The sequence below is a fragment of the Pelophylax lessonae genome (assembly GCF_965119305.1).
Source record: "Pelophylax lessonae genome assembly, chromosome: 2".
In the NCBI taxonomy this organism is placed as follows: Eukaryota; Metazoa; Chordata; class Amphibia; order Anura; family Ranidae; genus Pelophylax; species Pelophylax lessonae.
The window spans coordinates 550,537,476-550,550,028 of NC_138769.1; the positions used below are offsets into that span (position 1 = coordinate 550,537,476).

Sequence of the window (12,553 nt, forward strand, 5' to 3'; positions counted from 1 at the left end):
ACCTCTGGATATGATGCTGAGCACGTGCACTCAACTTCTTTGGTCGACCTGTCCTTTTAAACATGCTGCATGGTCTTGGCCACCGTGCTGCAGCTCATTTTCAGGGTTTTGGCAATCTTCTTATAGCCTAGGCCGTGTTTTAAGTAGAGCAACAATTCTTTTTTTCAGAGAGTTCTTTGCCATGATGCACCATATTGAACTTCCAGTGACCAGTAAGAGAGATGACACTAAATTTAACACACCTTCTCCCCATTCACACCTAAGACCTTGTAACACTGAGTCACATGACACCGGGGAGGGAAAATGGCTAATTGGGCCCAATTTGGACATTTTCACTTAGGGGTGTACTCACTTTTGTTGCCAGTGGTTAAGACATTAATGGCTGTGTGTTGAGTTATTTTGAGGGGACAGCAAATTTACACTGTTATACAAGCTGTACACTCACTACTTTACATTGTAGCAAAGTGTGATTTCTTCAGTGTTGTCTCATGAAAAGATACAATATTTACAAAAATGTGAGAGGTGTACTCACTTTTGTGAGATACTGTATATCACCCATTACATTTTTTTTTTAAATGCAAAATTGAAACACGAGGATAAATTTGGCTGAAGTTTAATTTGCTTATATTTTACCTTTCCTGGTTTCTCATTTCCCCTTTTATCCAAATGCTAATGACATTTTTAAATAAGACTTTTCCATTGTCATTTCATATCTTTTAATTTTTTGGACCAGTTGATGTCGTCATTGGGTCTCTGTGATTCTATATGCAATGCAGGCAGATGATAGCTGGTCAGGGGGGCAAGCAGAATACTATTGTGCTGATGAACCTAACAGCAGGTTGTGATGCTTCTTCCAAGAGCCTTCAGCCCTGAAGCAAGCAGAGCCAGTGGGCTGGTTCTTGGGAAGAATTATGCAATTATCTAAATGCCTTGATAGATGGGTGTTAGTCTGAGAAAGTGGGCACTCCTCGGCAAGCTGTGGTGATGAGCCTTCATGATTGAAAGCACTAATAAATGGGTAGTCCGGGGACAGTGAAGCTGGAGTGAAAAAGGGTTAAGTTATGCTTGCCCTACAGTCAGGAAATGAGGTGGGCCCTATCTGACTTGTTGCAGCCTTTAATGCACACTGAGAAGCTCACAGGGTGCAGTAAAATCAGGATGAGCCACTTCAGTCCAGTACAGAAGGCTGCACAACTGTGCAAGACTGAAGGTGGTAAGCCTGGAGTTCAGCTTTAAAGGTAATAAAAAAAAAAAAGAAAAGAGTACAACCCTGAATATGTTGCATTTAGAAAATGCTATAATTGTTATATTGAGCTTTCAGCCTTCACACTTTGCGCAAAAACAAAACTGGCTTTAAAATGCTTCTGTAAGATGTTTTAATGAACATCTATCCATTCATATGACATTTTGCATTCTAGACTGGACATCATTTTATCTTCTAATTGTCTTTGTGATCACAGATGCAGTAATTTGTTTATTATACAGCAGAGCTCATACCAAAGATAGAACCAGGAATGTGTAGGAGAAAGCTGCATGTCTGAGAAATATGCACATAAGGGACCGCAGAAGACAGGCAGGAAGTCTGCTGGGGAACAGTTTAAAAAGTGTATTGCATAATCAAGTCTTTAGAACCGGTACATTCTTCTTTCACTTCTTGTTTTCAGTTTCCCAAATGTCATTTCAAAATTAAAAGAAATGTTATTGAGCAAGAAGGGCAAATCTTTGATGTGAGAGACTTGGATTGTGTGGACAGTCCTCCATTCTTTTATTACACCTAGGAAAATAGTATAGTTTGGGTTGCGCATAACCTTACTTTTTAATACATTGGTACCCCTGCACATAGCTGCATGTTCTGTTACCTGTAGGGGTTGGAAGCCAAAAGAGATTCTGTTAGAGAGGGTCAAATGTTTTTTTCAGTCAACACCAAATTGAAAGTAGCTGTTTAACACAGTCATATGAAGGTTCATGCAAGAAAACAGAACCTCATACAAGTCATGAGTGTACATGAATCATATAGGAGTGGAGATTATGGTGCAAGGGTGTAGACTGATCTATGTCCCAGGGAGAGTGACCGTGGACGGGTATGGAATGGCTCAGACAAAGTTCCAAGACACTTTGGTGCAGAACTTTTTGAGAAACTAAAGATTCTCCAGAGCAGGGGTCTCCACACATTCTAATCAAAGGGCCAGTTTACTGTCCTTCAGACTTTGAGGGAGCCGGAATAGCTAGTGGAAGTAAAAAATGCCCCCATAGGAGTAAAGAAAATGACATAGTGCCTGTAGTTAGTAGAAGGAGGAATAGTGCCCCCATCATTGGTATTAGTGGGGGGACCAATGCCCTTTTATTGGTATCAGTGGGGGGGGGGCAGTGCCCCTTCATTGGTATCAGTGTGGGGAACAGTGGACCTTCATTGGTATCAGTGTGGGGAACAGTGGACCTTCATTGGTATCAGTGGGCTAAACAGTGCCCCTTCATTGGTTTTAGTGGGGGAACAGTGCCCCATCATTGGTATTAGTGGGGGAACAGTGCCCCATCATTGTTATTAGGGGGGGAACAGTGCCCCATCTTTGGTATTAGTGGGGGAACAGTGCCCCATCTTTGGTATTGGTGGGGGAACAGTGCCCCATCATTGGTATTAGTGGGGGAACAGTGCCCCATCATTGGTATTAGTGGGGGAACAGTGCCCCATCTTTGGTATTAGTGGGGGAACAGTGCCCTATTATTGGTATCGGTGGAAGAGGCAGTGCTCCATCATTGGTATCAGTGGGGGAACAGTGCCCCATCAATGATATCAGTAGGGGGAACAGTGCCCTATCATTGGCATCAGTGGAGAGGAACAGTGTCCCGTCATTGGCATCAGTGGGAGGAACCGTGCCCTGTCATTGGTAGTGGTGGGAGGAACAGTGCCCCATTATTGGTCGTAGTAGGGGGGACTAGTGCCCCAATATTTGTAATAGTGGGGGGGACTAGTGCCCCATCATTGGTAACAGTGGGGGGACTAGTGCCCCATCATTGATAACAGTGGGGGGACTATTGCCTTATCATTGATGGAATAGTGCCCTATCGTTGGTATCAGTAGAGGAATAGTGCCCCATCGTTGGTATCGGTGAAAGGAATAGTGTACCATCATTGGTATCAGTGGAGGAAAAGTGCCCCAACCATGATGTCATTGGAACAAAAAATGACCCTCTGTTGTCAGTGAGGGGAATGGTTTTCCAATGTTGGAGTCAATGGAAGAAATGGTGCCTCCTTGTTGGTGTCAGTAGGAGGAAAAACGTCCCCAGGGCTGGATAAAGGCAAGCAAAGGGCCACATTCGGACACCACAGCTCCAGAGCAACAGATATGGACAGCAAAGGGCATGCCTTAGTGTAGTGGTTATTACAAACATTTTTAAGTAGACATTTGGCAACTTACAAGATACAAATGGCGATAACTGGCATGTAAGTGAAAACACACGTCAGCTTCTGGGGGTGAATCTCTTCACAGCAGGACACAGTTCCTCAAAGGAATTCCAGCATCTGGGCTTGTGGTAACATTGATGTACCAGTGTAAGGCTGACTCATCTTTCTCTCAGCTCCTCCGGAAACTGGAAGGCCAGGCTGGGTTCCACAGAAGCTAAGTTCCTGTAGATGTCAATGGAAGCCAAGGGCAGCGGAGTAAGTGTAGCAGTACAGCAAAGGACGACACACTTTTGTATTGGCAACTTAGAGATATAGATGATTAAGGGCCTTGTGGTAACATGGATGAGTCAGCCTCACATAGGCCCATCAGTCTCCCAGCTCCTCCGGAAACAGGGAGGCCAGACTGGGAAATCGTGCAGCAATACAAAAAGGGAATGTGCATGGGAGCTGATTTAAAACTACATTGAGATGAAACCTGATTGATTGCAATGAGCACCAACCCTACTTTTGTAAACAACATTTAATAATATGTAAGAACAGTATCAAGAACAAAGCCTTTTCTTTTTCTTTTTTAAAGTAAGCCTCCGATAAAAAGAGTTGGCCATAAAGAGCACACCAAATGATCATTTTCCTAATAGCTGTAATGAATTCTACTGTCTTGCTGTCAGTATCAGAAGCTGAAAAGGTTTAACTTTTTATGAAACCAATATGATTTGCATAGAACTGTGTGGATGTTTAGGAAGAACATCAAACTGCTTTCAGTACTTTATAAATGGCATTCTTTTATTTTACAGCATCCACCAGAACCAGAATACAAAGGCAAAAGTCAGAAGACTCCTCAAACGGTGTAACAAAAGAAGAACACTAAGATGGAAGGATTAGGCCCATTAACATTTGCTGACACTGATTTTGTCATGTTTATTTTTCTCATAAAGCGCCTTCCTTTATTTATATCATTGTATAAAAGCCATAGTTCTGGAAATCAAACCTGGTTATTGCTAGCCTCAGCAATAGTAGAGGCACAGTCATAACATGCCCATTGCCAGATGGTAATAGACAAAGGAAGCTTCTGCTGTGTTTGAGTACCCTGTAATATAGAGTTAAATATGCTGTTCTGCACACTCACACAGATCTTGAAGTGCGCTATTTTAATGATGATTTACTTGAAGTATTGTTTTATTTTCTGCACATTTTGTTTTTACACCTGAGCCAAAAAGAAAATTGTTCTTGAACTGAATATCATTGGTATTGCCTCAAGTCCCTTCCCTCAGACATCCTAGACTTCCTAGTAATATGTGGATGTATAGTGGTGCTGTACTGCAGTGTTTCTTAACTCCGGTCCTCAGGGCACACTAACAGGCCAGGTTTGCAAGAAAACTGAAATACATCACAGGTGATATAATTTGCTGCTCAGTGATTGCAGTATAATAGTCTGCATCTCCCCAAGGTAATACTTAAAATCTGGCCTGTTAGTGTGCCCTGAGGACCGGAGTTGAGAAACACTGCTGTACAGTGTTCCCAGGGCTCCATTCTCACAAGATTTACCAGACATATTCATGTGTTTTTACCTGCATTGTGAAAGACCCAATTGAGTTGTCTGGAATAGGAAATTTCAGATCAGACCAGCAAAATGAAGCAGACAGGATTTTTGAACATGACCGTTTTTTTTAATAAAACAGATTTTGCCATGTATTTAAATTAGCTTGCAAGTGATTCTGGTGTTATCAGGAGTTAGTGAAACAATGCATTGTAGCTGGAAAACACTTCAGATACTGTACAATCAAAATTAATGGAGAAAAAAACACACTACACCCAAAACTCCTTGTAGAGGGAACTTGCCATAGCTGTTTTTTTTTTTTTTTTTTAATACTACTTACCTGACTGTCATGCTGCTCCAGTGGCTTAAGGCTGATGTGACTTTCTATTTAAAAAAAAAAATCATTCCTCTCTTGGAATGCAATTGAATCTGTTAAAACAGCTACATTTCCATTCCTGCATCTGATGAGTTGTAAGATTGCTCATGTGACATGGACTTTAAAGCAGGGGCGTAACTGCAGGGGTTGCAATTGCAACCGGGCCCCATGCTCTAGGGGGCCTGTGTGGTTCCCATGTACACCTGGATAGGAGGGGTGGCGGGGGAAGCATGTAGAGAAATCACTGTCCTCCTTTTTCCTCCTGTAGCTGCAGGAGGAAAATGGAGGAGATTGGTTCCTCTGTATGCTGCCCCCGCCACTCCTCCTATCCAGTTCACTTGTGTTCTGCTGTCTCCGGGCCCCTGTGTGCTCCCTCCCCTCTCCTGCTGGCTGCTGCAGATGGGAAGAGCCCCAGGCTTGAAGGAAAGGGCCCTGGCCAGAGGTCCGGGGGGCCCTTCATGGTTTCTTGCATCGGGGCCCTGAAAGTTCTAGTTACGCCTCTGCTTTAAAGTTTATATCTGGGCAAATAAAAAACAGCAATCAGCATGTAATACACCTCCTGCAATACATGCTTATTTCCCTGTTTCTTTTTGCAAAAAAGTACCTGTTGATTTGCCAGATTTTAAGTGGGCTTGTACCTTTTCAAAATGCGCTGACACCGTGTTTTCACTGCACTGAAATCCTAAGCAGTGTTGCCAGCCCTAGCCAGTTCTCTTTTGCTGGACCTCAGAACGCCTCCTCCTTTGTATAGCATAAGGGAGAAGAGTTTTGTAGTCCAATAAAAGGACTGGTAAAACTGGTTGGGATTTCAATACAGAATTGCCCGCTCGCTACAGGCAGCTAGGAACTCACTGGATTGCAGCAGGTGTTACAGGTATTTTTCTGTAGTTGCAATGTTGTTTAAGGCATGTAAATGTAATACATTGTCATTGTTCCCAAAGAAATAGGCAAATAAGTAGCCCTGACATCACTGATGTTCCTGATCTGCATCTATGTTCCATCTCGGAGGTTTCATTTCTCAGAGGTTTGAATTAAATAAAAACTGTCATTGGTTTAAAGCTTATCAAGTGGCCCTAACAAATTGAAAGCAGGCAGAGGGTTGGTTTTTTGCTGGTGTCTGATCGCTCTGAGCTCTGTGGAAGGCCTTAGGCCTGTGGTACTTGACCAGACACCCCTGATATGTATTCTTGTATCCTTCTGCAATGCTCTGAGGCTCATACTGCAGGGGATGCTTATAGCACTGACATTTTACCTTAAAAATATAAATATTTGTATATTGAGCTGCCTGGGTTCAGGGGCTGCTATAACACTCAGGACGATTTTTAAAGGCATGTGCATGCACCTCATTATTACCACCTTTTCACTGTTTAGATGATGGCTTTAATCTTTGGACAGCTTCAATACTCTTAATTTATATTCTTTACATTCTAAAACTTCTTTAGTGGATGTTTACATACTTTAGTGCGCTGGCTGCTAGTTTGATAGAATGGGGACTGATTTTACTATTAAACATTCATTAACCTAATAAATGCATGAGGTCAGCCCCACAAAAAAATATTTTAATTATGGGAGAATATTGTCTAACACATCCATCTTTCTGCAAAGGAGTCTTGCTCCTCCTATTGGCAGCTGAGTGGAGCTGGGAACTCGGGTGGAGATAGATGGTGTTCTTAGAAGGTATGAGAAGTCAGAAAGTGAAGTGCAAGTAAATACTGAAAAATATAAATTGGGTGTTTTAAGTTGAGATTTACTCATTGGTTATGTTTTTAATATCTCTAGATTTTACAAAATATTTTCTGGGTGCCTGTGATCCTTACTAACATGACAATTTTTGCAGCTAGGCAGTTGTACCAACTTGTTCTTCCAGCAGTTGAAATAACAAATACTGTGCATTGCCACATGTGTTATAACCGAGTTAAGTTTCCCTTTTCTTGTTATGTTGTTTAAGGTATTGCACCACATTTAATTTTGTAACTTTAAAGGTCCCTGTTATTTACATGCAGTGGAGGCTGAATCTGCTCTGTGACTGAAATCCATCAACTCACCACTGAGGAGATCTCGCCTCACTTCCTGTACCAGAATCATAGGAAGTGAAATTTTCCCCCAAAAAGGGACAATTCTCAAAGCAGCTGTAAGGAGAATTCCTGGCGGAGGTTCTAAATCCTCCCCCATCTATCAAGACTGGAAAAAGGGATTTGGGTGGAGTTCTACTTTAGGCGCACACACAGTTCAGTGTTTGTGAAGAGGCATGCAATGTGCTGTGCCTAGCTACATAAGCAAATACAAATTTGATCCTTGATATCTCAGGGTTGATAGAGCTATGAAAAGATTTCATTATTGGCTTGGTTTTCACAGAAAGGCATCTTCTGTGTTTTGGTTTGCCAAGATCACTGGGACACATGTAATCCAGCGAGTCATCCTTCGCTGGATCTTTATGACAGATTTACTTTAAGGATCCTTATAGTAAGGATGAACAGGCAGACATGATATATACAGAGATAGTATTACCCTAAAATTGGTTGCACCAGTTATAAGGGTCCCTCAGAAAACTGATCAGACTAACCACAAGTAGTCTCAGTCTTAGGCTGGCCATTTACCAAAACCATATAATATGAAGTCAAACCTAAACCCTTTTAATGTGTATGGAATCAGGCAGGCCCTTCTACTGCATAGTTCAAGGTAAATCTAAAGGAAATTGAACAAAAGAATTATATGGTCAGCTTTAGTGCTGTGTTCTATGCACATTTGAGTTTCAGTACATTTAACCTTCTTAGCGGTATTCCCGAGCGTGGCTCGGGGTTAAATTTCAGAGCCAAAAGCGGTAACCCCGAGACACACTCGGGGTACCGCCAGAAGCATCGCTGGATCCTGTAAGCAGGGTTACTCACCTTGTCACCGGGATCCAGCGATGTCTCGTGGTGGATCTTCCTCCCCGATCGTCTCCGTGCCCCAGCTTCCGTCTCCTGCGACGTGACGTTCGCAGGGGGGTGGAACCGGCGGCAAATTCAAATGTAAAAACACACCAAACACACTGATACTATTCAAAATAAAAAAAAATCATATTAGCTTGCCCCCCAATGCCCTTTCCTGCAGTTTTACTGTACTTTTTATGTGTATATATATATATATATATATATATATATATATATATATACGTGTGTGTATATATATATATATATATATATATATATGTGTGTGTGTGTGTGTGTATATATATATATATATATATATACGTAATTCTTGTGAATGAGCAGCCCAAACCAACTGTATACATTTATTATATATAAATATATATGTGTGTGTGTGTATATATATATATATATATATATATATACACATGTGTATATAATGTATACAGTTGGTTTGGGCTGCTCATTCACAAAAATGACATGCAAAATAATGGTACCGCTTTCAGCACCTAAAATCCAAAAGAATCGTACCGCCAGGGGGGTTAAAATAACTGTTACAATGGGGTCCATTGTTACATAGGTTGAAATGATACAAGTCCATCTACTTCAACCAATAAAAGATGGTAAGTAAGACTTCTATAATCTATTACTGGCTACATTTCAGTGCTATTTTCTCTTCTGTGATCACTAGTATTGTACCATAAAGGCTATTAAAGCAAAACTGAGGCCTTTGTATTTTTTATGCTGCATTATTTTAACTGTGTTTTTATTACACAGATACAGTTTAAGCAGCCATTTTCAACATTGGTTTCTCCATAGGTTGCTGAGGGTTCATTTACAGTGGCAGATTTACCACTAATGCTATCTGTATAGTTGCTGCAGGGGCCAGAGTCACTTAGCAGAGCCTGTCTTCCTCTCACTGAACATAGGTGTAAGAGTGTTCTCCTACTGACCACCCAAGTAAGAGAACCCTTCACTGAACAGCAATACATTTCTCCTCCACAAATGTTTGTCTGTGTTTTTTATAGACCTTTTTCATTTTAATCTTGTTATCTCTGAAAATTATTATATAAAGCAGAAGGTGTTCTAGATGATCCACCTTCAGTGTCATATACTCGAACAATGCCATATTCTTTATTATTTATCATTGCTATTCTTAATATATCTATACCTTATTGATCTTGCTAATGTGCCATAAGTTGTAGATATAATTTTATCAAGGGTTCCCTGAGCCCTGAAAATGACTTCCAGGGTTTCTTTCGGGTAAAAAGGTTGAGAAAGGTTGGTTTAAAGTGACACATTTTTGGTTTACATAGCAGACATGTCTATTGTGTTGCTTTGTTTACACATTAGTTCTAATCAGCTTCTCTTGTATTGCTTAATTGGTTTTGATGCATTTTACTGCACACTGGCTTTGGGTGAAATGTCAGCAGCCAGATTTGCTCCAACTTTAATGAAAACTTTTTTTTATACAGTTCAGGGTAGCCAATATAATATGAATACAGGAATCTCTATCGCCAAGTCTGCTGTGATTTATGTTAATGCCATGTGTATTTGTAGTCCTTTTTAGAAAATAAACAAGCTACCTGAAGCCAAATGTGTCGATTGCTCTTCTTGGCTATAGCTATTCTCTGTGAGTAAAGTTATTGTGTCTCAGCCACAAGTCAACCTAGCTGTTCAACTTAAAAAATCTGTGCCAATATATGGAGTGGAGTTGGACAAATGATGAACTTTTAAGATTTATTATTGAACTAATTTATCCTCTTATGGGTATACAGTTGAATAAATTAGAAATGCTGGATTATCTACCAGTCCTGGACAGCTTGCTCATCATGAGAATGCCCCCCACACCACCTGCACGAGGTCATTGCTTTCTGAGAGTTAATAGGCCTAGAGGACCCTATTAGGGAACAACCAACCAACCAACCAGCTAAGAGCAGTGTAGACCCAAGCCAGAACACCCAATTAGCAAGTCATTCCAGCAAACAAGTGTCCCAATACTTGCTGTGCCCTGACACTGATGTGCTGTAGGTTGTGCAGGGGCTGTGGCCTAAAGTAGGTGAACTGCATGGAGCTGGTCTGTGCTATATATGCCAGGACATTTTGAGCACATCTTACAGAACCTGGAGAACTGGCAAAATGGCAGATGCACACGATGACGTCTTCATGCATCCGCTCTGCACTATGACCCTTTTGAGCTTCAATAAAACAATTTACACGAAAACCAGCAAGCACTGCGCCCAAGCGCAGGAATATGGTTAAGAAAGCGGCTGCCACATGCTTTGCACCTTAAGCCTGTGTTCATACTTTTGCAAACACAGACATCCCATGTGATTCACACCGCATTGCTGTGCAGATCACATGCGATGCAAATTCAGCCATACAGTTTGTATGGCTTAACTCGTATCCCATTCACACAAAAATGTTGCAGGAATCCTTTTTTTTTTTTTTTTCCACACTGGAATCGGATCGAATGGGTGTTCACACCCACGTGATATGATTCCTGTCTAAATTCACAGTTCGCACTGGGGGTGTCATTTACTTTATATTGACACCTGCAGAGGGCAGTGTAAACTGCCTGCAGGGGAGATGCGATAGAATCGCGCTGGTTCCCGCATCGCAGTAGTGTGAACCCAGGCTAACAGAGGCACTCGCCTTTCCAGGCTCTAGGGCCAGAAGGCCTAATCTACACCCTCCCAGCAAGCTGCAGTAATGAAGTATATATTGGTACAGAGGCCTCTAAGCAGCCATCATTACCTTTGCCTCATTCAAAGGCCACAGCAAAGTAGAAGTGACAACAGCTGTAATGCAAATGTATCAGCCTCCTATTAATAAAAATTTGATTTTTGACTTACCGTAAAATTCATTTCTCTGATGTTCATTGACGGACACAGCTCCTGATTATATTTAACCACTGGATTATACTGCCCCCTACAGGAGTAGGACACTAGGCAGGAAAAAGCTTGACTATGCCTATGGGCAGTCTCAGTGGGTATACACCCACACTCAGCTATAGAGACTGTTTTGTTACAAGCAGTGTCAGAAGAAAGCCAACTCCACAGAGGGGTGGGTGCTGTGTCCAACAAGGAACATCAAAGAAATGGATTTTACGGTAAGTCAAAAATCCAATTTCTCTTATGTCCTCCGACAGTCGATGCCGCCTCTAAGTCATCACTGTTGGGTATTGACTTCCGCTCCGCAGGAGTAGCTAGGCATAAGACTTAGTCAAAAGAACAAAGGCATTTGCATATACACACCCATGAGGGCTGTCCCATCTGGTCAATACCCCCCTGCAGTGACCACTCCCAACTCAGTTTTAATCTGCCTAGTGTCAGGAGTAGTTAGGCTTCCCTGTGCTGGGGCTACAGTCTCAGCCTATCTAATCTTTTATTTGATTTTCTTTGAAAATGTCAGTTTTTTCTTACTTTACTAGCTGTTTATTTTGTCAGCTTTAGTTTTAGTCGACTCTTCGGAAGAAGATGGATTCATGCTGTGCTGGGATTCAGACGGGCCGCCCTGGGTCTCCAGGGCAGAGGGTCAGATGGACCCCCAGCCCGCCATCGAACGTTCAGCTATGGTTCGCCCTGGCATTATGAACGACCCATCCCTGTTCGCAGCAGGGATGCAGCCGTGAGGTGGCTACCTCACTGGACACATCTGCGATGCTGCAGTGTCATGTCCCTGGCTAACGGCACTCCCTGTCAGATGAGGACAGCGGCTTTCCATTCATAGAGGCACCCCACGCCATCTGGTACAGGTAAGTACTTCTGTGTGGGGCCTCTGTCTGGGGTGGCAGTCCTGTGTTGCTGTGTGTCCCCCATGTCTGTGCTTGTGTGACTCCCTCATGCGGTCCCTGCGGGGATCGCTTGTGCATGCGCTGCGGTGCTTTATGTTTTAAGGGGTCCCCTTCCCTGGGTCACTTCGGTGCTTGTTGGGGGTGCAGACTGTGTGTGGTGGCCGCAGCGGGGTGAATCTGCACGGTCCGCTATTTTAAGTATGGGCAGGCATGTTTGGCTTCTCTATGGGCAATACTACATGCTGTTTTGGCGCCATCCGCCGCCATTTTGCGGTAGCAGAACGATCGTTCCGACCGCATGGCCGTTTTGGCGGAGCCTTCCATGCAATCCTATGGGGCAGCCATTTTCCCTGAGTCATGCAGCCTATAAGTTCAGCCTACTCTAGCAGCACTTCCTTTTCCTCTGAAGCAGGACATCAGTGGCAACACTCTGCGGGGCTCTGCAGGTTATCTCTCTCAATATCTTTCTGTATTGTCTCTTCTGGCTCAGTTTTTTCTTCTCCTGTTGGGGGTCTTTGTCACTGTGGCTTTAG

At 42.6% G+C, this 12,553-nt stretch overlaps 1 protein-coding gene across 1 annotated transcript in view; it reads left to right on the forward strand.

The window, feature by feature from the left end:
* The window catches only part of RB1 (RB transcriptional corepressor 1), a 328,442-nt gene extending 323,822 nt beyond the window's left edge, over nt 1-4,620 (forward strand). The window contains exon 27 of the mRNA XM_082244844.1: nt 4,197-4,620. Within this exon, the coding sequence (XP_082100970.1) occupies nt 4,197-4,270 (74 nt within the window). The 3' untranslated portion in view covers nt 4,271-4,620. The remainder of the gene's footprint in view (nt 1-4,196) is intronic.
* Nucleotides 4,621-12,553: the final 7,933 nt, after the last annotated feature.